The sequence below is a fragment of the Schistocerca serialis genome, chromosome 1, assembly GCF_023864345.2.
Source record: "Schistocerca serialis cubense isolate TAMUIC-IGC-003099 chromosome 1, iqSchSeri2.2, whole genome shotgun sequence".
Taxonomy (NCBI): domain Eukaryota; kingdom Metazoa; phylum Arthropoda; class Insecta; order Orthoptera; family Acrididae; genus Schistocerca; species Schistocerca serialis.
This window is the reverse complement of record NC_064638.1, coordinates 617,683,887-617,711,335: the sequence shown is the minus strand read 5'-3', so window position 1 is coordinate 617,711,335 and position 27,449 is coordinate 617,683,887. Positions and strand designations below refer to the sequence as shown.

General features: G+C 39.5%; 1 protein-coding gene across 9 annotated transcripts in view; it reads left to right on the top strand.

Annotated features, from left to right (window-relative positions):
• Positions 1-26,399, top strand: part of LOC126477859 (histone deacetylase 6) — a 329,968-nt gene extending 303,569 nt beyond the window's left edge. For all 9 annotated transcript variants that reach the window (XM_050103654.1, XM_050103653.1, XM_050103652.1 and 6 more), the window contains 2 exons: positions 2,489-2,617; positions 26,078-26,399. In XM_050103654.1, the coding sequence (XP_049959611.1) occupies positions 2,489-2,617; positions 26,078-26,152 (204 nt within the window). In that variant the 3' untranslated portion in view covers positions 26,153-26,399. The remainder of the gene's footprint in view (positions 1-2,488; positions 2,618-26,077) is intronic.
• The last annotated feature ends 1,050 nt before the right edge of the window (positions 26,400-27,449 follow it).

The following is a 27,449-nucleotide window of genomic DNA, read 5'->3' as shown; positions in this document are numbered from 1 at the left end:
GCTTGTTGGTGAAAAAGTGTTTCCACTGCCAAGTCGGGGAGGAGGAGAGAATGTCTTTAACAAGTTCTGCATGACTGAATTTGGGAGTGGTGCAAAAAATGAGGCATTTGGAAAGAACTGATATTTCTGTGGGGGCTAAGGCTTCTGGAGTAAAGCTTCATGACGGTGTTTTGTTTCTGTTTAGGTTCTGGATTCTGTATGATGATGGGAGTGAGTTTTGGATGGTAGGGTAAATGTAGTAGGTCTGCGAGACAGGGTTTGTCAGCTATGAGGAGATATGGGAGATATTTGGAGGTTGTTGTAGAGGTGGTGGACAGTGGTAGTTGAAGGCAGGAATAGGAAGTGAACAGGGCACAGAGCTTTTTGATGTGGTGTCGTGCATGTTGCTCTAGTTTCTGGAGGGCAAGAGTTTCAAAGTGTGTTATGGGATCCAGGAATTTGGGATTGCTTAGTAGAAGAATTTTATGGATGGAGAGAAGGTATTGCAATGAGGTTTGGGCTTGATTGGTATGGCTTTGCAGGGCTGTGTTGGTAACGGCTAAGGATTGTCAGTATCTGAACAGATGGAGGTCATTGTGGAAGGAAGGGTGGCAGCTAGAGATGGGTAATTTGATGATAAGGCCATTTGGTAGGATTCCATGAGCCTAACAACAACGCAGGAGCAGTGTGGGACTGGGTTCTGGCTAGGTTTACTGCTCTTGAACACTATCTTTCCCAATGCCTCATGGATTCCAAACCAACCACCTCTTTCCTAGTCGCCAAGACTGACCACCCAAATTACTTCTCCTGTGAAGGCATTACCTACAAACAGATCTGGGGTACGGCTGTGGGCACTCGCATGACACCACCCTGTGCCAACCTAACCCTGAATCCTAATCCCCTCACCTGGTTCAGATTTGTTGACAAAATCTTTGTGATCTGGATTGAGGGTGAGGACATACTATCCACATTCCTCCAGAATCTCAACACCTCCCCCGTTTGCTTCACATGGTCCTACTCAACCCATCAAGCCACCTTTCTCAATGTTGACCCCCACCTCAAAGATGGCTATGTCAGTACCTCTGTCCATATCAAACCTACCAACCACCAGCAATACCTCCACTTCGACAGCTGCTACCCATTCCTTACTAAGAAGTCCCTTCCATACAGCCTATCCACCAATGGTCATTGCCCCTGCAGTGATGTGCAGTCCCTCTCAAAATACACCAAGGGTCCAACTGAGGCCTATAGAGACCGTAATCACTCCCTCCCCAGCCTTGTACAAAACTGATCTCGTGTGCCTTATCTGACCTAGATGCATGACCTGTCCCATACATCTTCCCACCACCACCGCCACCGCCACCACCACCACCACCACCACCACCACCACCACCCACTCCAGTCCAGTCACAAGCATCACCTATACCATCAAGGGCAGGGCTACCTATGAAACCAGTCATGTGACCTACATGCAAAGCTGCAACCATTGTGCTGCATTCTATGTGGGCATGCCAACAAGCTGTCTGTCCGCCTGAATAGCCACTGATGAACTGTGGCAAAAAAAAAAAAAAAAAAAAAACTACTGGACCATCCTGTTACTGAGCACGCTGCCCATCGCGGGATTATTCTTTCCAATGACTGCTTCACAGCCTGTGCTATCTGGATACTTCCTTTGTGAGTTGCACAGGTGGGAACTCTTACTGCAATATATCCTATGTTCCTGTAACTCTCGTGGCCTTCATCTTTGTTAGGCATTGTCTTTACCCATCTAGCCCCTTTCCTGTTCGCATTCCAGCACTGCGCAGCCCTCTACTCCACCAACGCATCCAGTTTTTGTACTTCTCTCCTTTTCCGCTACCCCCCACCTCCTCCTCCTCTCACCTGCCCTCAGTCTAACCTCCTGATAGCACATAGCTGTCCTACCCTCTCTTCGCCTTGTCGCTGCATGTTCCCACAGTGGCTCTTTTCTGCACCCCCCCCCCCCCCTCCCCCCTTCTGCTATCCCTCCTCCTCCCTGCCCTAGCCACTTCCTTACCTCCACCCTGTTGCCTCTCCCATCTTGTGCTGCTGTTCGTTGTCTGGCTCCAGCTTCTAGTGTGTGTGTGTGTGTGTGTGTGTGTGTGTGTGTGTGTGTGTGTGTCTATTTTTGTCAAAGGCCTTGTTGGCCGAGAGTTTACTGTGTGCCTATCTGCAGCTCAGCATATGGTGAGCAGCAGCAAATAAATGTGCCATATTTACAAGCATCATTATACAGCTCACTGCATTTAGAATACTGTATCAAAAGTGAGGTAGTAGAACTTAAAAGGCACATTATCTAATGAAAATTCTTATTAAAGTGTACACTGGTAATGATTATGATGATTTATTGTAGAAATAATTTTCTGTGGCATTAACTTGTAAAAACTTTCAAGTAACGTAATAAGAAATGAAGTGACTTTGTCCATTTCATTCAGTACTATATACCTCTGTTCATCTTCAAGGAAATTGTAAAGCTCTTTTATTTTCTCAGGTTCACTGTGGCCGATATGTAAATGGGCATATGGTGGAGCACGGTATGGAAATGTCACACCCAATCACACTCAGTTTTTCTGACATTTCAGTCTGGTGCTATGCATGTGAAGCATATATTGAAAACCAGGTTTGAATTTCAGTGATCATTAGCAGATTAACACTGATTGTTGTTGCCGTTTATAGTGTCTCTGTTATTAAAGTAAAAATCATCTGTTATACGAGGTGCATTCAAGTTCTAAGGCCTCCGATTTTTTTTCTAATTAACTACTCACCCGAAATCGATGAAACTGACGTTACTTCTTGACGTAATCGCCCTGCAGACGTACACATTTTTCACAACGCTGACGCCATGATTCCATGGCAGCGGCGAAGGCTTCTTTAGGAGTCTGTTTTGACCACTGGAAAATTGCTGAGGCAATAGCAGCACGGCTGGTGAATGTGTGGCCATGGAGAGTGTCTTTCATTGTTGGAAAAAGCCAAAAGTCACTAGGAGCCAGGTCAGGTGAGTAGGGAGCATGAGGAATCACTTCAAAGTTGTTATCACGAAGAAACTGTTGCATAACGTCAGCTCGATGTGCGGGTGCGTTGTCTTGGTGAAACAGCACACGCGCATCCCTTCCAGGATGTTTTTGTTGCAGTGGAGGAAGGAATTTGTTCATCAAAACATTTTCGTAGGATGCACCTGTTACCGTAGTGCCCTTTGGAATGCAGTGGGTAAGGATTACGCCCTCGCTGTCCCAGAACAAGGACACCATCATTTTTTCAGCACTGGCGGTTACCCGAAATTTTTTGGGTGGCGGTGAATCTGTGTGCTTCCATTGAGCTGACTGGCGCTTTGTTTCTGGATTGAAAAATGGCATCCACGTCTCATCCATTGTCACAACTGACGAAAAGAAAGTCTCATTCATGCTATCGTTGCGCGTCAACATTGCTTGGCAACATGCCACACGGGCAGCCATGTGGTCGACCGTCAGCATTCGTGGCACCCACCTGGATGACACTTTTCGCATTTTCAGGTCATCATGCAGGATTGTGTGCACAGAACCCACAGAAATGCCAACTCTGGAGACGATCTGTTCAACAGTCATTCAGCGATCCCCTAAAACAATTCTCTCCACTTTCTCGATCATGTCGTCAGACCGGCTTGTGCGAGCCCAAGATTGTTTTGGTTTGTTGTCACACAATGTTCTGCCTTCATTAAACTGTCGCACCCACGAACGCACTTTCGACACATCCATAACTCCATCACCACATGTCTCCTTCAACTGTCGATGAATTTCAATTGGTTTCACACCACGCAAATTCAGAAAACGAATGATTGCACGCTGTTCAAGTAAGGAAAACATCGCCATGTTAAGTATTTAAAACAGTTCTCATTCTCGCCGCTGGCGGTAAAATTCCATCTGCCGTATGGTGCTGCCATCTCTGGGACGTATTGACAATGAACGCGGCCTCATTTTAAAACAATGCGCATGTTTCTATCTCTTTCCAGTCCGGAGAAAAAAAATCGGAGGCCTTAGAACTTGAATGCACCTCGTAGAAGTGCTTGATTATACTTGCAAGTAAGAATCTACTTAATCTGATTTTTAAATATTGTTGTGCTTCATTAGTGAGGTTTCCTTCTGGTCCAGGTATTCTCCTTTAGATTTTTCTTGGTGTCCCAAAATCATTATACCAACAAGATCACAGACAATTTCTTTTACCCATCTTAAAAATATAGAACCCCAGTGGTGGATCTGATTTTTAAACACTTACATGGTTCTATAAGTTAGGTCCCCAAGTTTCACAACCAGCAGCCCTTCACCCAGGTGAGCTACCTTTTGGGAATAATTGACAAAAAAACGAATGTCTCAATAAACGTTAAAGTCTGAAGATACTGGAGAGGGGTGCCCCACAGGTAACACATTAAGGTGTTATGTTGGTCGTCAGTATTGAGTCCTGGAAGATTCCACCCTACTCCTTTTCTCTTCATCACAAGTACTTTGAGCATCATTTTTATTCAGTTAATTAGTTTGAATATTTTTTAAATTTCTTTATTTCTGTCACATACACTGCGTATTTGTGCCCATGTGCTTTTCATTATTTCGATTTATCTGTTGTAATATTTAATCACTAAAAAGCAAGAATCTAATAGTCAAAAAAGAAAAGATGAAATAATCTATTTATGTTAGCTGGTTAAAGGTGTCAGAAATTAATTTATGTTACAAAATGTAAATTTTTTGGGCCACAGTTGGCACACAAACATCTTAAACACAAATAGTTACAGAAATAATGAACACAATAACCTGGGCGAAATAAACAAGGAAGAAAAGAGCTATACAGTTCTAATGAACAGCTGATGGAGTCAGTAAGGAAACAGTGAATATGTTTTACATCTGTTCAGGATAGACACAGCCTGAAACCTAAAGTTTCTGATAAATGGTTCAAGGAAGGAAGGAAGCTCAGAAGCACTCATATTCTTGAGGAGAAAAAAACCTTGTTTCACAAAGCACCTAGCATCCAGCGCACGTTGGTCTATCGATTATTCATATGATTTTGAAACGCATCCTTGTTGGTTTTTCAACACACTCTGTAAGTTGATTTCTGAATGAATCATAAGTTGATTTTTGAATGCGTGCATAGTGTACGTGATGTCTATCAGAGTAATCTTAGTCGCATCTAGAAATAGACTTTCCTGCAGGCAAAAGGGGACCGGGCTATATGAGCTGAGCGGAGTAAAGCCGAACGAGCGAACGCCAATCCCTCTCTGATTATGTTGTTGATTGGGTTTGCGAATGATCAGCGTTGTTATAATTACTAGGGAAAACCATAGATTCAGACTACCAGAGTAGAAATAAACAACTAACAGGAATAACAGGTAAGAAAGATTACACATTATCTTCTTGGTGTATCCAAGAAAATGAAATTTTGTCAGAAAATCTTTGTCCAGATCGCTACATTAGTAAAGTTTGTACGAACAGAACAACGCCTAACTGGAGAATAATCAGGGGTAAGTAAACCAGTGATTCTGGCAGGGTTAGTGAAGTTAACCAGCGAATAAGTTTTGACAAAGGCAGGAAATGTTCCAGAATTAGCCATGACAAGATAGTTTGTTAGAACGAGGAAGGAGAAGAAACACTGACATCACAGAAATTAGAGAAGAAAATGACGATTCCAAATATATATAAAAATCTCGTACTACTACTTTTCGATCTCCTGCTCGAGAAACTGGAAGTTATGAATGAAATGTGAAACTGTTTTCTAACATAAAGCTCTTTGCTTGTAGTAGGCCTATTAGGCATTTTATGTCGGTCTTTGTGAATTATATTCTGTCGTGTTATAAAAATGACCATTTGTGCCAAAGCAGTCTCGTTTATTTGGTGTGTGTTACAATTTCGGCAGTGTTAGAAAGGCCTATTTTGTTTTATCTAGCAGACAGTGACAAAATAGACGTAATCAGATCAAGAAACCATACCAGTCTTGGGTAATGCTTGTATTGATAGCTTATGCAGTATTAGACAACGATATTTCGATTTTTCATTTAGCAAAATGTTTGACGAACTTTGATGAGGTTACAGATTCTTTCGCAGAAAGGAAGGCACGCCATGTAAAGCTGTAGCAAGATTAGAAAGAATAGAATGCTAGGAGCTAAGGATTGAAGAAATGTGTACTGTGTTGCTAGAGGCACCACAGGACATTTTAATTTCCACTGCCGTGAATATAGTTTGATGGCATCCAGTACGAAATATAAACGTTTCAATTCCACGGAGCGAAATGCAATGACAAGTCATAGAAGAATGCTGCGTGAAGAGGGTGGCACTGCACTCTGGCACACTTAAGACCAAATAACATGTCTTGCATTTCCTCGAATATGTATGTTTTATGTATTAGACTCTCCAGAAAGATGTGCGCTACAAAAGGAACATATCATTGAAAACTCGATTTTTTAAAATTTTTGACGTCATATCTCAAATACTTGAGGGAGGGGGACGGGAGGGGGTGGATGCCACTATCTTAGTATTGCCCTGGTACGAAAATATCGTAGATCCGGGGCTGTTGCGTAGAGCAGTCTGAGTTATAGTGGGGAAGTGTGTAGTCTCCACGTGACCCATGTTTACATTTAGTGATTTTGCTGTTTCCTCTTCGTTTACTGCTCTCACTTCAAATGAAAACAAAACGGATTTCTGCGGCCGGGAACTATCAAGTGAATTGAAATACATTCACATAATTACGGAAGGCTAATATGTTATTAGTTTCAGATTTTATTGTATTTCCACTTTTCTGACAGTCATGCATTAATCGCCTTGTAGAACAATGAAGTTGTTTTTGTCAGTTTGCTTCCTGCATCATAGCAGCTGCCAAAACGCGGGGGCGTCTGTTATCGGGCGCTCTCTGACGACTACTGAAACGAACCTATTTGTTGTAGTGCCTGCTACAGGAATTTGGTGCGAATTGTCACAGGCTCTTGTGTACTAAACAAACTATAGTGAAACACACTGTTCTTAATTTGAAATTTTCTATTATATCTAGCTGCTAATAGTACCAGACTAATGAGAAATAATCAAGAATTAGCCAAAATATGAATGTGTTGGCTACTTCTTATGTGTGTGAAAAACATTTTCTTCAGGTTCTTCCAATTGATCACTTTCTGGCATTTGGTTTTCCATCTAGTTTTATGTAGTCATTCCTCTTCTGTTTCTCTGTTTTTAAGGTGGTTATTGTTTCCAGTTATCTGTAGTAGTGTGATTGTGCAGTAATTAGGTATGTCTGCCTATCTCTTTGCAATATGTTAAATTTATTTAAATTGAGGTTTAACTGCCACTTTATACACCAAGCATGTTCTTCACCCTGTGTTTCATTACTGTTTTCTGAAATTGCAACGTCCCTCTGTACAACAGGGTCACCCATGAACAACAGTCTCATGGAGCTTCCAATTTTATCCAGTAGATCATTTATGTTTGTCGTAAATGGTAACAGCCTGTAGAACTCCATTGAGGCATTCTATTATTAATTTTGATAATTTCTTCCATGGAACTACATTTCCTGTCATTTCTAATCATTTCACTCGTAGCACTAATTCAAGTTACTACATAATGTGACTTTTAAACTAGTATTTGTTTTGCTTATTTTTACCAGTATAGTACCAGTTCCTTGGGATCATTGCTAGAACTACAAATGGTTCAAATGGCTCTGAGCACTATGGGACTTAACATCTGTGGTCATCAGTCCCCTAGAACTTAGAACTACTTAAACCCAAATAACCTAAGGATATCACACACATCCATGCCCGAGGCGGGATTCGAACCTGCGACCATAGCGGTCACGCGGTTCCAGACTGAAGCGCCTAGAACCGCATGGCCACACCGGCCGGGCTAGAACTACAGTTCCCTTGTTGGCTTCAAAGTAGTAGTCAGTGAACTTTAATCTAATGACACAGTTTGTTTCAAAATTATTAATTAAAATATGCAGTTATCATTTTTTATTTTTTAGTGGCAAGAGACCTTTTTGCCTAGCTCTTTTTATGACATGTTGGCATGATTCGGAACATCTCCTGTCGACTGTCTTCTGTTTCCAGTTGCGGCAATTAACGATCTGATGGTAATGACTCTAGTAGCAGCCTTCATTCAGCTCACTGCATTGTGTTACAAAGCTTTACTTTAATTGCATTGTCATTTATACAAATAAACACCATTTTTGAAGATGGACGTCTTTGTAATGTGCTTTTACAAATCGTTACTACGCGCACAGTCTTAGGTTGATACATCCTAGTGTCAGATGTAAACATTTCTCCTCAAGATGCTCTGTAATGTAAACACAGTTTCTGTCCTCATTCTCATCAAGGACATTCCTGAGCCAAGTGACCTTGTCACCAAGAAACTGTAGATTTTTTGCCTATTGTTCTCCGTTTACAAAGACTGCCGATAGTGTTTTAACTAATATTATGGGACAAGTTTTATTTACCATAATTTTTAAATGACTATCAATTGTGTTAGATCGCTCTCTAAGTTTTCATATATTTTTAGGTTTCGGATATATATTTTAATGGTAAGTGACTTATTAATGATTTCTTCATTCACCTCTGCCTTTCTTGTGTTGTGACCTGATATTTGGAGTGTTTCGTATTGAGCAACTTAACCTCTTACCCGTGTTTACGTTCCGCACTGACCAGTTGCAGCTGTAGCGGCGCATCAAAAGCTAAGTACTAATTAATTGTTTGTGTATAGTAGTTTATTTAGGAACTTTAGTAGTCTTCAACCGGTGTTCTTGGTGTTTTCTGGTGAAATAATTTCAGAAGAAATTTTTGCGAACTGCTTTCAGTTTTGTTACTGTGTCATTAGACGTTTGATTTTCTTTCTGTGTTAGTATTTTGTTATATTCTCATTTGTTGTTGATTGATACTGTCTATCATAGTAGTTACTTCCCTTGCAGAGCAAGTTTGTGATTATTGTAGTCGGTTTTTAACATCTTATTATTGTAGTAGCGGAACTTAGATAAAGTTGTTTTCTTGTTTCAATAGCTGTAAAATTTTACCATGAGTGAGAAGTGTGGGCTTTGCCGTAGGTTTGTGAGTAGTGGATTGCAGTGTGAGACTTGTTCGAAGTATTTTCACTGGGGGGAATGCAGTGGGGAAGCCAGTGGGCATTCTCGTGAGATCCTCTCCTGGAACTGCAGGTTATGCAGCAAGAGTAAGTTGATAGAGGAGCAGGAGCGTAAGATCTGTGATCTTCAGGTGCAGTTGAAAAATGCACAGGAGGAGCTAGATAGGATGAGGAGGGAGAAGGGGGTTGGGGAATGGGAGCTGGCTGTTGGCAACAGATCTGCTAGGAGAAGAAGATTTTTAGATAGTTTTACTATTGGTGTTTACAATAGATATGACCAACTGTCAGAGTCTAGTGGAGAGGAATCTCTAGTAGCTGTAGATGTAGGAAGTAAGCAGCAGACCTCAGTAGTTACGGTGGCTAGAACAGTTGCAAAGTCGAAGAGGAAGAAGAAGGGTCTGCTGTTAGGTAGTTCTCATGGCAGAGGTGTAGGCCAGCAGTTACAGGAAGTGCTAGGGAGTGAGTACCAGGTCACCAGCATTGTGAAGCCTAATGCAGGATTGGCTCAGGTGACTGTTAACATAGGGGGGTTATGTAGGGATTTTACTAAAGGGGCTGAGGTATTGATTGTGGGTGGGGCTGGTAATAGTATTGACAGTGATGGGGAGTATGACATAGATGGTGACCTGGAAAAGATAGCCACTCAGACTTGCAACACGAATGTGCATTTCGTGAAACTGTTCCAGCGTCACGATCGGCCTCATCTTAATAAATACAGCCGTCAGGCGTAATAACATGAGACTTTGGGGTGCGCTGATGACAGAAAGCATGGGTCACATTTCAGTGGTGTCGGTGGAGTCTATCAGCAGGACGGGTTTCACTAGACATGGCCTGCACCTCAACAGGTATGGGAAGGGGAGGTTGGCAAAGCTTATAGGTGACAGCATAGAGCATAGGTGGGGGTGGTGGGATCACTCATGGGAAAATTCCGGTAGTTGTGGGTGTTAGAGCTGTACCTTTTTTAGATTGAAGTCAGCTGATAGGTATTCCTGCTTAAGGGAAGTCCCTCTAACAAAGCAACCACTTTCGACAAAGCTTAGGTATCCGATTAATGAGGGAATTAGTATATTTCATCAAAATATACAAGGTATTAGAGATAAAGTTAGTGAACTGCTTATAGATGTTGACTCTGAAATTATTGGTATATCTGAACACTTCTTAACTAAGGAGATAATTCAGAGGCTTCCTTTACCAGGATACAGGTTGGCTGGCAGCTTTTCTAGGAGCTCTTTGCAGTGTGGGGGAGTAGCCATGTATGTGAAAAATGGTATCCCAATTGAGTCAATTGATGTTTCAAAGTACTGCACTGAAAAGGTGTTTGAATGTTGTGCAGGTGTGGTTAAATTTAGTAGAGCTAAACTTCTCACTGTTGTTATTTATAGATCCCCAGACTCCGATTTCACAACATTTTTGCTAAAGCTAGAGGAGGTTCTTGGTTCACTTTATAGGAAATACAAAAAGTTAGTTATATGTGGTGACTTCAATATTAATTGTATAAGTGATTGTGCAAGGAAAAGGATGCTGGTAGACCTCCTTAATTCATATAATCTTATGCAAACCGTATTCTTTCCAATCAGAGTGCAAGGGAACAGTAGAACAACCATAGACAATATTTTTGTTCATTCCTCATTACTAGAAGGGCATTCTGTTAGCAAAAAGGTGAATGTCCTTTCAGGTCATGATGCACAAATTTTAACTCTAAAAGATTTTTGTGCTGCAACACATGTTAAATATAGTTATCAACTTTTTAGGAAAGCTGATCCAGTTACTGTAGAGACCTTTGTAAGCCTTATCAAGGAACAAGAGTGGCAAGATGTTTATAGTGCTGATACAGTAGACGATAAATATAATGCTTTCCTCAAGACTTTTCTCGTGCTCTTTGAAAGTTGCTTTCCGTTAGAATGTTCAAAACAGGGTACTAGCACAAACAGGCAGCCTGGGTGGCTGACTAAAGGGATAAGAATATCTTGTAGAACAAAGTGGCAATTATATCAAAACGTTAGAAACAGTCACAATCTAAATGCAGCAGCCCATTACAAACAGTATTGTAAGGTGCTTAAAAAAGTTATTAGGAAGGCAAAAAGTATGTGGTACGCAGATAGAATAGCTAAGTCTCAGCATAAAATTAAAACCATATGGTCAGTCGCAAAGGAAGTGGCTGGTCTGCAGAGACAAGTCGAGGATATAGAATCGCTGCGTAGTGGGAATGTCCGTGTTACTGATAAGTCGCATATATGTACAGTATTTAATAATCACTTTCTGAAAATAGCAGGTAAACTAAATAGAAACCTAGTCCCAACAGGGAATCATATAGTGCTCGTAGAAAAAATTGTTCCGAGACTGTTACGTGAAATGCTCCTCCATGATACTGACAAGAGGAAGATTGAGTTAATTAAATCACTAAAGACCAAGAACTCTCATGGATATGACGGGGTATCTAGCGGAATACTGAAGTATTGTTCTATGTATGTTAGCCCAGTACTTAGCCATATCTGTAACTTTTCCTTTAGGAGTGGTCGGTTTCCTGACCGATTAAAGTACTCGGTAGTGAAGCCACTTTATAAAAAGGGAGACAGGGATAATGTTGACAATTATAGACCTATTTCTATGCCATTGGTGTTTGCTAAGGTTATTGAGAGGGTTGTATATACAAGGTTACTGGAGCATTTAAATTCGCATAATTTGCTGTCAAATGTACAGTTTGGTTTTAGAAATGGCTTAACAACTGAAAATGCTATATTCTCTTTTCTCTGTGAGGTTTTGGACGGATTAAATAAAAGGTTGCGGACGTTAGGTGTTTTCTTTGATTTAACGAAGGCTTTTGACTGTGTTGACCGCAAAATATTACTGCAGAAGTTGGACCACTATGGAGTAAGGGGAGTAGCTTACAGTTGGTTCGCCTCTTCCTTTAAGAACAGAAAGCAGAAGGTAATTCTCCGCAATATTGAGTGTGGTAGTAATGTTCAGTCCCATTGGGGCACTGTTAAGTGGGGCGTTCCCCAAGGGTCGGTGCTGGGGCCACTGCTGTTTCTTATTTATATAAATGATATGCCTTCTAGTATTACAGGTGATTCAAAAATATTTCTGTTTGCTGATGACACCAGCTTGGTAGTGAAGGATCTTGGGTGTAATATTGAAACATTATCAAATAATGTAGTTCATGAAATAAGTTCGTGGCTTGTGGAAAATAATTTGATGCTAAATCACAGTAAGACTCAGTTTTTACAGTTTCTAACTCACAATTCAACAAGAACTGATATTTTGATCAGACAGAGTTGGCATATTAAAGCGAGACCGAACAGTTGCAAGTTCCTAGGCGTTCGGATAGATAGTAAGCTGTTGTGGAAAGTCCATGTTCAAGATCTTGTTCAGAAACTGAAAGCTACTTTATTTACCATTAGAACAGTATCTGAAATAAGTGACATTTCAACACGAAAAGTAGTCTACTTCGCATATTTTCATACGCTTATGTCATATGGTATTATTTTTTGGGGTAATTCTTCTGATTCAAAAAGGGTATTTTTGGCTCAAAAACGGGCTGTTCGAGCTATGTGTGGCGTAAGTTCGAAAACCTCTTGTTGACCCCTATTCAATAGTCTGGGTATTTTGACATTGCCCTCACAGTATATATTTTCTTTAATGTCATTTGGTGTCAGCAATATTAGCCTATTCCTAAGAGTTAGCAGCTTTCACTCAGTTAATACTAGGCAGAAATCAAATCTGCATGTGGAATGCACTTCCTTGACTCTTGTGCAGAAAGGAGTGCAGTATTCTGCTGCATCCATTTTCAATAAGCTACCACAAGAACTCAAAAATCTTAGCAGTAACCCAACCACTTTTAAGTCTAAACTGAAAAGTTTCCTCATGGCTCACTCGTTCTATTCTGTCGAGGAGCTCCTGGAAGAGCTAAAAAATTAAGCAAATTCCAGTGTTACATTGTTGTTTTTCTTTATTTAAACTTACGACTTGTCGCCTGAATATGTTTCTTATGTTTCGTTTTATCTGTTTCTACAATCGTGTTATAATTTCATGTATTGACTCGTTCCATGACCATGGAGACTTCTCCTTAATGTGGTCCCACGGAACAATAAATAAATAAATAAATAATAAGTCTCACAGTAGGATACAAATATCTTTTTCATGTGGTTTCACAAAAGACTTTTGCTTCCATATTTTATTTACACCCTTTGATATGATCAGAACAAAGGAAACTTGTTTGAGCGTGTTATTGCTCAACTGCTACCTTTGTGATAATCACAAAAGCAGTGGCAGAGTGCATACACACACGAATGTGCTCATGGGTTTGTCTCTTTGTTCCGATCAATCCAGTGGTGTAAATAAAACATGGAAGCCAAAGTCTTTCATGAAGTCACACTAAAAAGAAATTTGTGTCCTAATATGTGACTTATTATTGACAATAATTATAAAATTATGGTAAATAAAGCCTGTAACACGGTGTTAGTTAAAACACTGAAGTTGGCAGTCTTCGTTAACAGAGAACAGTAAGCATGAAATCTACAGCTTGTTGGTGACAAGGAGGTCACTTGGCTCAGGGAAGTTCTGGGTAAGAAATAGGGTGGAAATTGTCTTTACGTTATGAGCATCTTGAGGAGAAATTTTTACATCTGACACTAGGTTGTACCAGTCTAATACTGTGCACCTGGTATGGATTACCACATTTCATGTGAAAGTAACAACAATTTGTAAAGCCTGTTGTAGAGATGGCTATCTTCAAAAGTGGTGTTTGTGTAAATGACTGTAATTAAATGAAAGCTATTGTAATACAACACAATGAGCAGAACGAAGGTTGCTACCAGAGTCACTATTGTCAGATCGTGAGTACTTTCTCACCTTTCCAGACACTGTGAACCTATAATACAGATGGCCGTGACTGAACAGGCCGACAATGAAAATCTTGCTAGCTGTGCTAACATGATTTTATACAATCTGTAACTTTGCATATAGTCTTCATTTTCTGCTTTATTCAAAGGCTGACTTTGAACAGACATACAATGCAATTTTCGCAGAAATATGTCTGAAAATCTGTGTTAAAGGTCGTGATAATGTCAGAGTTAATGTCAAAGTTAACTTAAATAATGCAATCTATGTATTACTAAACAATACTTCGAAGTGTGAAATGTTGTGACAATAATGAATGATCCTTTATTTAAATGAGCCAATAGTAACTGAAGTTCCGAACCATTGGCAGTTACAAATATGCATGGGCAAGAGCCATCAATTGTCTAGGGTCAACATTTGACATTAGCTTGTTGCACTGATACGATTAACATTGTAGTAATAGTGTCTAATTCACTTTCTAAATGAGTTCAGTGGATGTATGCTTATACAGAAAGTTAAGAAAAAAAATCCATAGGCTTTGTGTGGCAATAACAGTTCAATCAAGGCAAAATATGCAATTTATAACTTACGTGCTGTTAGAATGTTTTTGGACAGTGGTGAAAATGGCAGGAAACTGTTGTCTACAGCAAAATGAATAGGTAAACACAGTGTTCTCAGAGATTAGCCTAATGATGATGGATTGATATATGTTGACATTCTTTGTTCAACATTTTGTAAATGTTTTAAACAGCTCTGTACACTTGGAGTTACTAATACAGTATTTTACCCTAAATTGATTAACATACTTTTCCAGTTTACTACACTCTGCACGTCTTTCATGTAGTAAAATAACAGCTGATCAGTGTAAAAATTTGGTGTTACCTTGATGCCCCTAAATGTGATGTTGAAGAAATTGGAAACTCTCAAAGTATGGCTTTTGAATCATAGGCACATTTGAAGAAAGAAAACATTTTGGTTATTTTATTTTTATTTTATATTTTGGTTCTTTCTCTTACAAGTGTCTGGGGTTTCAATTTTGTTCCACTGAAGCCTTAATATACAACCAGAGTTTATCAGGGTTTTGAGACAGGCTCCGTGACAATATTTTACTCATAATAACTTGAAGTCTTCATCCATTGCCCCTCTAGTAGCTGAACATGTTTAATTTAACTCTGTCTATAGGCAGAGTTACGGTTTGTTTTGTATCTATTGTACAGGAGACACTATTTTGTAGAAGCTTCTGATATTGTTTGTGTACCAAGGAGGATATCTACCCTCATTAATTATTCTGCTAAGTGCGTATATTTCTATAGCTTGTTCACTATCGACTTAAACTTGATTGACTGTTCCCTCTGTGTTCACTGTCTGAATCAAATGATACTAGCTTTTGTCTGAGAAATAATTTGATCTCCTTCTTATCACTTTTACCAAACAGGTGGATATTTTTTGCATACTTTTGTATGGTTGGAGACACAGAATTATAGAACAGTATCATAGACGTCCATCTGCTATGGGATCCTAATATCTGTCTGCCTGTCTGCAGGGATTACAGCGCATATTTTGTGATCAAACATTCTGGCACATTCTGAGGTAAAGAAAAGTCTCTCGAAGAAACATCATGGACTCAGAGAAACCACGTGCGAGAAACAGCGCTTGCTTTATATGACTAAATGCATATGGGCTAATAGATCCTGATACGTTATATTGGCTGGTGATTGTTCAACAGAGAGAGAGTAACATGCATGGCAGCTCTCTTTAAACCTGGATAGATGCAAGGCGATGCATGACCAAAGAGGGAGAATCCAATATTACCCCATTATGAACACTCTGAACATGTCGCATCATAATAAGATTTTTGAGGTTACACAGAGAATCAGTATGAAATGAGGTGACCAGGCAAAATCAGTAGTAGGAAAGGCAACTAAAAGTAGTAGATTTTTTGGAATGGTTCTGGGAAAATAAAGTGTATCTGTAGGACGATTGAGGACAATGTGACTGATCCTATACAACAGTTTGACCAATTCTAGAGTAATGGTAAAGTGTTTGGAGTTGTAATGAAGTAGGCATGACAGCAGACATTAAGTGATCTCGGAGACGTGCTGCCAGGATCACAACAGGTCAATATCCCATATAAAAATGTAATAGGAATGCTTGGGGAATGTAAATATGAATCCATGAGAGGGATAAGGGGGTGTAAAGAGACATGCAGATAGTCATTTTTTCCTGCACTCAGTTCATGAATGGAATGAAAACTGATAGGAAAGGCAAATGGTCGACTCTGGTTTATTGGGAGCATTTTACGAAGGAGAGGTTCAGCTGTATAAGAGACCACACACAGGAGACTGGTGCGACCTATTGTTGACTGCTGTGAGTGTTTGGGATTCCTTCCAGGTTGGACTGAAGGAAGACATCAATGCAATTCAGAGGAGTTCCGCTAGATTTATTAATAGTAGTTTCAAATGAAATGTATGTGTTACGGAAATGCTTTGGGAACTCAAATGGGTGTTCTTTTTGGGAAACACTATTGAGAAAATTTAGAGCACTGGCATTTGAAGTGACTGCCGAATGATTCTGCTGCTCCAACACACATCACATGTAAGGATCACGAAGATAAAATACGAGAAATTAGGGCCCATACAGAGGCAAGCAGACAGTCGTTTTTTCCGTACTCTATTTGTGTGTGGAACAGGAGGAGAAATGACAAGTAGAGGTACAGGGTACCCTCTGCCACACACCTTACAGTGGCTTGCGGAGTATCTTTTTGGATATAAATCTGACTAGCCATCACTCAGTGACAAGTGGTAGGTGGACCCCTCTGCTTTTAAGGGGAGTTAGAACAGATTCCCCCCCCCCCTCCACATTGAATGAAATGATACACATATCACTTATAAACTCACATGGGAAGTATTTTATTTTATTTTTTTAATATAATGTACACTGGTTGAAAATGTTAAAATTTCTACATGCATTGCTTCAAGATCTAATAAAATCGGTAATTATTTTTAATATAGAAGACTGTGGATTGCTGTGTTACAAAGGTTAAATCGCGTGTTTGTATTGATAGCACTGTCAAAAACAGTATCGTATCATTTCATAGTATAAATACCCATTGTATGTCAAAATGCTAATGTTTTTTCTGAAGAAAAGTGACAAGTAGATTGGTAAATCTCTCATAAAGTAAAGTATGATGCCGAAACGAAGTATTTTTAGGAAACGTGGGTTTCATGGTAATAGATTTTCAAATAAATTGTGTTCAACATGTTGCATGTGAAGTTACAGACAATGAAATACAGGCAAACTTGTCAGTATCTAGAAAAACACCAATTAGTGCTTCGAAGATTAAAATACAATGTCGTAATGCACAGTTTTCTCAAAACGAAAGTGATGTAAATGGTAGGTTAGGTTAGGTTATATTATATTCTGATAGATTTACACACCCTAACAACAGTGTTAGGTGAATGTATGTGTTGTAAAATATGTGAAGGGCCAGTAAGTTTACATGAAGACAGTGAGGTTTCAAATGGACTAGCCGGGAATCTTATCATTGATTGCGCCAGTTGTAAATATACTCATTCATTTTGGAATTCTGATAAGTGTAAAGATAATTATTTTGTGGTAAATGTTAGGTGGTTTTATGGGTTGAGAGCTATCAGCAAAGGACACACTGCTGCAGAAACAATTTGTGCTGTAATGAATATGCCACGCCCATGACTAGTATACAAGATTTATTGGAGCTGCTGTGGAATCTGTTGCATGCTAGTCAATGAAGGGTGCTGCAAACGAAGCTGTTGAAATAAGTGATGGTATGACTGGCATACCAGTAGCTTTTGATGCCACTTGGCAGAAGTGCGGCTACAGTTCTAAGAATTCTGTTGATACGGTGACCAGTGTGGATACTAGAAAGGTAATGGATTTCCAGATTTTAACCAAACATTGTTATAAGTGTAAATCATGGAATGAAGAAGGTTATATCTGTGACAGAAATTATGAAGGAACAAGTGGTGGTACGGAGGCCTCTGCAGCTATTGAAATTTTTAGTCCATCTGTGAACGAAAGGAGAGTGTGTTACACTAAGTTCTTAGATGACGGAGACTCAAAAGCATATAACAGTGTAGTAGCCGCATTCCAGTTTTGTGACAATCTTCTCACCAGAAGATTATCACAAAACTGGAATGCGTTGGTCATGTCCAGAAGAGGATGGGCACCAAGTTAGGTTAGATTAGATTAGATTAGTTTTTCTTTTCGTTCCATAGATCCGTGCTAAGGAGATCCTCGTGGATGTGGAATATGTGTATTTTTTTTGTTTTTAAAAGCTGAAATAACAATATTAATAGTATGAATATACACAATACATCCTGGACCTGATTCATGCTGCAATTACCACAGTGCCCAGTACCCAAACAGTTCATACAGCCATGAACATTCCACCCCAGCAGCAATTGTGGCTATCATAAAACCTATTTACAGAGACCTGGCAAATCTTGAATTACTGAAGAAGTGTCTGCATGGTCAGACTCAAAATCCCAATTCGTCATTCGATAATCTTATATAGACACGCTTACCAAAAAATGTTTTTGTTGGAATGAAGACACTAAAGTGGGGGGTCAGTGATACTGTTACTGCTTTTAATGATGGCAACATTGGTAGGATGAAAGTGCTACAGCATATGGGAATTAATCCTGGAGCAAACTGCATCACAGAACTTGAATGGATGGATAATGTTCACATTGATAAAGCAGGGTATGCAGCACAATTGGCCACTAAGGAGTCCAGAACGAAGAAAAGGAGGAAAAACTTGGAAAAAAATCAAGAGGACGATTTATAGTATGGTGCAGGGTGCTTCTTAAGCATATATCGAGTTACAGTCTTTTGAAACTTTAGAAGCCGTTCCTGAAAATTTACATTTTCTATTGCATTTTCCCTAAATCTCAGAAACCACTTCGAGTAGAGTATTCAAATTTTCAGGAAGCAATAACATACACATACTGAGTCTACTGAACTAAAAGAACATAATGTTATGTATAATTAAAAATATTTAGGATAACATACAAAAAAAGTACACAAAATTTTGACCATGTAATTAAAAATTTGTATTTCTGAAAGCAGTGGCTGAAATGCAATTATTGTAATCCAGAAGACTCGGAACATAAAGTTTAATGTCCTGTAAAAGTTCCATGTCAGTGGCTACAGTGGTTCCTGAAATACAGGGAAACCAAGTCACTAAATTTAACGTTGTCGGGATAGGGTGTTCCAACTCCCCTTAAATAGTACATCAAGATCTGGTGCCATTTTATGAACATTTTTGCAAGGAATCACCAATCTACACTACTGGCCATTAAAATTGCTACACCACGAAGATGATGTGCTACTGACGCGAAATTTAACGGACAGGAAGAAGATGCTGTGATATGCAAATGATTAGCTTTTCAGAGCATTCACACAAGGTTGGCACCGGTGGCGACATCTACAACGTGCTGACATGAGGAAAGTTTCCAACCGATTTCTCATACTCAAACAGCAGTTGACCAGTGTTGCCTGGTGAAATGTTGTTTGTGATGCCTCGTGTAAGGAGGAGAAATGCATACCATCACATTTCAGACTTTGATAAAGGTCGGATTGTAGCCTGTCACGATTGCGGCTTATCTTATTGCAATATTGCTGTTAGCGTTGGTCGAGATCCAATGACTGTTAGCAGAATATGGAATCGGTGGGTTCAGGAGGGTAATATGGAACGCTGTGCTGGATCCCAATGACCTCGTATCACTAGCAGTCGATAAGACAGGCATCTCATCCGCATGGCTGTAACGGAACGTGCAGCCATGTCTCGATCCCTGAGTCAACAGATGGGGATGTTTGCAAGACAACAACCACCTGCACGAACAGTTCGACGACATTTGCAGCAGCATGGACTATCAGCTCGGAGGCCATAGCTGCGGTTACCCTTGATGCTGCATCACAGACAGGAGCGCCTGCGATGGTGTACTCAACGACGAACCTGGGTACGCAAATGGCAAAACGTCACTTTTTCGGATGAATCGAGGTTCTGTTTACAGCATCATGATGGTCGCATCCGTGTTTGGCGACATTGTGGTGAATGCACATTCGAAGCATGTATTCGTCATCGCCATACTGGCGTATCACCCGGTGTGATGGTATGGGGTGCCATTGGTTACACATCTGTCACCTCTTGTTCGCATTGACGACACTTTGAACAGTGGATGTTGCATTTCAGATGTGTTAAGACCCGTGGCGCTACCCTTCATTCGATCCTGCGAAACCCTACATTTCAGCAGGGTAATGCACGACCGCATGTTTCAGGTCCTGTACGGGCCTTTCTGGATACAGAAAATATATCGTGTTGAAGCTGCGTGGGCAGCTGTACTTGTACACGCCATCCAAGCTCTGACTCAATTCCCAGGTGTATCAAGGCTGTTATTACGGCCAGAGGTGGTTGTTCTGGGTACTGATTTCTCAGGGTCTATGCACCCAAATTGCGTGAAAATGTAATCACATGTCAGTTCTAGTATAATATATTTGTCCAATGAATACCCATTTATCATTTGCATTTCTTCTTGGTGTAGCAATTTTAATGGCCAGCAGTGTATCATAGGTATATTTTGAAGTCTGACATATGTATTTTGGAGTCCTCTGTAACAGTTGGATAGTGTCTCTCCTTCTGTGTGCAAATCATACTGGTTTCTGCTTTAACAGATACTGGTTTCTGATCCAGTTCTTCCATGTAACTCAAAACTAGCATCCCATGGTTATTTCCATAGACAATGCCACACATTGTGAGGTTAGTCATAATACCATGGACGGGGCTCTTTGCGTTCACCTTCCCAAACAGTTGTGAGAAGGATCCAAGTATGGCCTCAGGCATTGCTTGTTTCGACATCAGCTGGTCAGCAGCTGGTTGCACATTGTGACCTCAACTGCTGTTGACATGACCTCTTTATTATGACACCTCAGGCATGTACACTGAGTGCGCATAGTTCCCCTTTCTGACACTTGCTGCAATTATTCACTGCATGTTTTAACTGCCAACGGCTAATGGACCTCTCCACCACCTCATTTTCTTTGGCCTGACATGTGATGTACACTATGTGATCAAAAGTATCTGGAAGTGACGTAAAAGTTCATGGTGCCCTCCATCGGTAATGCTGGAATTCAATATGGTGTTGGCCCATCCTTAGCCCTAGGATGACAGCTTCCACTGTCACAGGCATATATTCAGTCAGGAGCTGGAAGGTATCTTGGGGAATGGGAGTTTATTCTTCATGGAGTGCTGCACTGAGGAGAGGTGTCGATGTCAGTCGGTGAGGCCTGGCACGAAGTTGGCATTCCAAAACGTCCCAAAGGTGTTCTTTAGGATTCAGGTCAGCACTCTGTGCAGGCCAGTCCATTACAGGATGTTATTATCGTGCAACCACTCTGCCATAGGCCGTGCACAAATGAACAGGCGCTCAATAGTGTTGAAAGATGCAGTCACCATCCCCGTATTGCTCTTCAGCAGTGGGGAGCAAGAAGGTGCTTAAAACATCAATGTAGGCCTGTGCTGTGATTGTCCCATGCAAAACAACAATGGGTGCAAGCCTCCTCCATGAAAAACACAACCACACCATAATACCTCCACCTCCGAATATTATTGCTGGCACTACACATGCTGGCAGATGATATTCACTGGGCAATCGCCATACCCACACCCTGCCATCGGGTTGCCCCATTGTGTGCTGTGATTCGTCACTCCACACAACATTTTTCCAGTGTTCAAGCATTCAATGTTTATGCTCCTTACACCAAGCGAGGCGACGTTTGGCATTTACTGGCGTGATGTGTGGCTTACGAGCAGCTACTCGACAATGAAATCCAAGATTACTCACCTCCAGCCAACCTGTCATAGTACTTGCAGTGGGTCCTAATGCAGTTTGCAATTCCTGTGTGATGGTATGCCTGTTACACATTACTACCTTCTTCAACTGTCAGTGGACCCTGTCAGTCAACAGACGAGGCGGGCTTGTATGCTTTTGTGCTGTACGTGTCCCTTCACGTTTCCACTTCAGTATCACATAGAAAACAGTGGACCTAGGGATGTTTAGGGGTGTGGAAATCTCACGCACAGACTTATGATGCAAGTGACACCCAGTCATCTGACCACATTTGAAGTCTATGAATACCGTGGAGCGCCCCATTCTGCTCTCTCACGATGTCTAATGACTACTGTGGTCACTGATATGGAGTACCTGGCAGTAGGTGGCAGCACAAGGCACATAATATGAAAAATGTATGTTTCTGGGGGTGTCCCTATGCTTTTGATCACATAGTGTATATTTCTTACCAACTGCGTAAGTATATTACACTGGCTCAGATCCTTGTCAGTTTCTGACAGCATTTTATACATGTTTGGAAGGGAACTGCGCGTTGATGGATGTTGTATTCTGGACTCTTTCCCTTCATTGCTATCCTGTACATTGTACCGCCACACGCATTGAACTGGATGGACATGTTGCAAGAAACTTTCATGGAAAGGAAACAGCATTTGTGAGATTACATAATATTGTGAGTAGTTTGAACATCATAGGTAAATTCATTTTAATAGTTCTCCCAGCACACCCATTTGCAACAGCTTTCAGCTGCAAAAGTCGAAGCACCTTTCAAGGAAGCACAGATTTCAACTGACTCATTCTCGTTGGGTTCTATTCTATTGAATGTATAATCCACAATTATACTAAGGAGTCTCATGGAAGAACACTGGCAGGTTAAATAAAATGCCTGACAGTAGCAAATGAAACCAAAAATTTGTGTGTGCAAGCTTTAGAAATATGCACCAAATTAAAAATAAATAAATAAATAAAATAAAATAAATAAAAAATGATAATCAAAAGGTTAAACAAACCATGTCCCCTATTTGAATTGCAGTTCTACAGAACATCTAGATTGAATCTGTTTGCTGAAAATTTAATGCATTTTATGTTAGAGGCTCGACAATGGACAAAAGACATAGCGCTAATTGCATAAACAAACATAGGGACTACAGGAAATTATGTTCTGAAACAATATAGAAGTGCATTCATTAGTAAAGTACTCCAATGAAGGTCATATAATGCAGAACACACAATACTTGTAAAATATAAAAAAGTCTCGTAATATGTATTTAACCGTGTTACCATTAGTGAAAAAATAACGAGATACAACTGTCACATTTTGTAAGATGCTGGAATCTTGATCTGCACTAAGCATTATTCTGTTGTAGTGAAGGTTGCCATTTACTAATGTAAAGAAGTGATTGCAAATGTGATGTAATTGTGAGTGTTAGTAGTACATGTAGTAAGATGCTAGAATGTTCATTTGGACTAAGTAACAATTTTGTTGTAATGAAGGTTCCCATGTTCCACACCCAGGAGGATTCCCTCTTTTGTGGGTCTATGGAATGAATAATTAATCTAATCTAATCTAATTTTCTAATATAAAGCAGTTATTGCAAATGTAATACAAATGGAAGGGGTGGGGATGTTGGTAGCTGAAAAAGTAAATAACAAGAAACTGAAAAATGTACTAAAAGTAAGGACAGATAGTATGATGTCGCATGAGGAATGATAGAGTAATACAACTTTACATATAAAAGTATTCAAATACAAAGTCTTTTGTTTCTAAAATCATAACTATTGCCTTTTCTTAAAACATTTACATTATTATTGTGTCCTGATCAGTATAAGTACACACATTTCACTGATTTTTTAATATCATCATCATCATTACATTACCTTTTGTTCCTGTATGTATAAAGTATTTCCTCCAAAATTAATTTTCAAACTCTTGAGTTGTTATCTCTGACAGTGTGTAGCAAATTATTGCAGAATGCTAGCAATAGGGGAATGACAACAATTTCTGATTGGAATGAATCTGAATGAATCTGAATGAATGTAGAGTATACAGGTGTACAAATTTTTAATTATTTTGCAACTAATCAGAGATGAGAGCAATTTTCCATGAAAAACATCACGTGAATTCAAAGGTTTAAATGTCCTTTATTGTTTTTGTGTTTAACAGAAATTTTAGCTTGACATATACTGTTTTACCCGATTGTAAGATGAGGTTTTTTCCCAAATTCATCATTCAGAAAATATTGAGTGGTCTTACAATTGAAGATCAAGCTATTGCTGCTGAGGTCAATGTTTTTATATTGTTCAATAGATTAATATAGGGTTCGTCTAACGTTAAACGATGAAGCTTTGGCTATTGAGGTTGTGTACAAATTTATTTTGGACAATCCTCAAGGGTAGGGGATATCACACAATACTTGCCTTCGAATAGGCTTGAGATTTCCCGATATACACGATACACCAAAGCACTCTATACAGTATCAAACTTGCTCGAACAAACACATGATATTTGGCTCATAGTGCTAGTGCAAGAGATTGCGAGACACAATGAACTAGCCACTACAATAGTCTGACGCTATGCTTAAAAATTGACATTTTCATGAATCACAGGAGGAAATAACATTAAATTCTATCAACTCACAACCTTTTGTTGTCTTCAACAGATTTGCAGTAAAAGCTGTCTTACATGTATGGATATCGTATACATACATTTATGTGGCTTTTTAATTAAAGATAACAATCACAGGCAAAAATCTAATCCTCAAAAACAATTACTTGATTCCAAACCCAAGTCAGTGTCTTATTTGGTTATGGGAAGTAATAATTTATGAAGTGCTTTGCAGATGAGAAATTTGGTTGCTGTACACGTATTAGAATACTGGAGAAAATCGTTACCAGCTTTTAATCAGGCTTAGAACAAGAAGAAGACATTCAGATGAAAAGAGAAGGAAAATTAATCCAGAATGGAATGTCCAATAAATGAAATAAATCATTAAAATGGACTGTAATTGTCGTCACGATAATAAAGTACGGTGTAAAGACCTGTTATGGAGATAACAGACAGGCAGACATCACAAGATTGGAAGATGAGCGGAAGTTCAATAATTGGACTGAATAGTGATTGCGATCATATATTTCTGTATTAGTTGCAGTTGTTACATATGACCTGCACCCTAGAAGATATTGCCGTCCATGTTCATTGTTGCTCAACTCCAGCACAATGGAAAGTTCAAGGGAGCAGTGACCCAGCTTGGCTGAGAACTGCAGTGAGTGTTGAGCAGCCAGAAATTTGTCACACTTTGGCTTTTTATGAACATATACCATGTTTGAACTGCGGTTTTCCTGCATCCATTTGTACTCAGAATCAAGTTGTCCTTAAAATTGTATAACTACTCAATGATAGCGTACATTTTTGCAAGAGACGCTAAAAGTGTATGGGGGCCAGTGGCGTACTTACGTGTTTCATGCAGCAATGTTGTCAATGCTTACTGTGCAGTGTGATGGGAACAATTGGGGGTGTGTCAGCTCAAGCTGCTGGTTCTACACAGTCAACGAGAGAGTGGCACACACACTGCATGCTTGGAAGCAAGAGACGTTGTAACATTCTCGCATCAGTATAAAAAAGAAATCTGCTGTGTGTCCAGTAAAAAATAACTGTGTTCTCAGGTCCCATCATAACCACCACCTCAGAAATCGCAACATATTCGGAAGAAACAGCCAAATATTTGTGACAATGGAGATATACATTTCATAGCTGTCCTGTTTGGATGTTGTTGTTGTTGTTGGTGGTGGTGGTGGTGATTAAAAATAGTGATACCACAGACAACAGGCTAAATAAACAAAAAAAAAGCAGTGAAGACCAAAATTAATGTAAACAATTTCCTTTCATTTATTTTATTTCTCCTTGTATTATCAATCTGTAGAATCAATAAATGGCATAAATTTAGAATAAGTGTAATGTTAACTTTTTAGACAGATCCCTTACATCAGCAAAAGTTTGTAATTTTGATCAGTCAATGTATGCTAAAAAATAAATTTTTCTCAAGGAACCTCTTAAAAAAGGGGTCGTCTTACACTTGGGTAAGTACAGTATATCAAAACTGTAGTTTCATTGTTTTTTATATATAATTTTTGAAATCAATCCTGTCTGCAGGTTTTTCAATTCTGTCTTGAGTAGAAACTGCAAATGGAATAATACTTGATTTGTGCTTGCTTTTAGTAAACAGTTGGTTTAAATAGTTAGCCTAGAGCTGTGGGAAGATACTCTAAATGTAAGTCTTTGTGTTTCAGGTTCTGTACAGTGCCAAAAATGCAGTTCACCGCAGCAAGTTTGGAACTGAAATGCCATGGTCATATAACGATTAAGACGTAAAGATGGGTAATGCAGTTTTCATAGCTTTAACAAAACTGCTTTTTACTTTTAACGTAATAATGACTGATAAAAGATACTTTTAAGATGGTTCTATGTATTAACAGAAGACAAAGACCTATTTGCTTTTTTATAGTGTGCAAATGTATTATTTTTCCTTGTAATACTCTATTTTGGAATGTACAGCCTTTTTGTACTTGAGAATATGTACCTGCCATTCTTAATACAAAATTAAGAATGATGTTCTCTCTGTGTTAATTATTACATCCTTAAGTTCCCTTCCAAATCGAGACAAATTTTAGTATTAGTTGAAGTCAAAGAGGAACATGGTAGTAATTCTGAATAATGTATTTCATTCAGTCTGAGAATACTAGTAAGGAGTTATTTGTTGTCGCAAATGGCACCACAGTAGGAAGCTTCTACATTCCAAATTTTGGACATCAACAAATAAGGCAACTTCCGAAGATTACCTACAAATGTCCCATTCCTGACAAAAGTATTGAGTTGGCTCGTAGGTTCATAGCATTTTCTCATAAGTTTAATAGACACAACAGTTCACTATTTACAATAGTCTGCCAATGCAGGGGTAACTTTTTGATTCTGTGACTGTAGAAACCATATGGTTTTGAGGCAAATTACTCATCAGGCCTTGTTCAGAGCACATCCGGAAAAGAAGTTCCTTGAAGGTTGATCGATAGAGAGTAGGAAAGATAAAAATCTGAGGGTGCAAGACCAGGTAAATAAGATGGGTGCAGAATAACTTATACACCTTGGGGGAAAAATTCGTAGTACACCACACTGTCGCTGTTCCACCAGCTGCAAGACATTATCTTTTGTGGTTGTGCACAGCTCTTTCTTTGTACAGGAAGTTGGGCTCAACCATTCCTTTCTTTTCCCTACATTAGCACAAAGAAACCATTTCTTGTCACCAGTAATGGTACAGGATAGGAATGCTCAGTGTTGTGGGCAAACCAGTTGATGACGAGGAAGCAGAGATACACTTATGACTACCCATGAGTTTTTATGATTTAGCATAAAACATTCATACACTTGATTTTTGAACCTTCCCCACTGCATGCAAATGTCGTACGATAATGGAATGATTGCAGTTCATCGCATTTGCCAGTTTTTGAGCATGCTTCTGTAGATCATTGTGGATTAATACATTTAAACGATCTTCATCAAACCTCGAAGGTCTTTCTGAATGTAGAGGGGTCACAATGTCAAAATGATCCTCCTTAAAATGAGAAAACCATTTCCTTGCTGTGCTCTGTCCAGTGGCATAATCCTCAT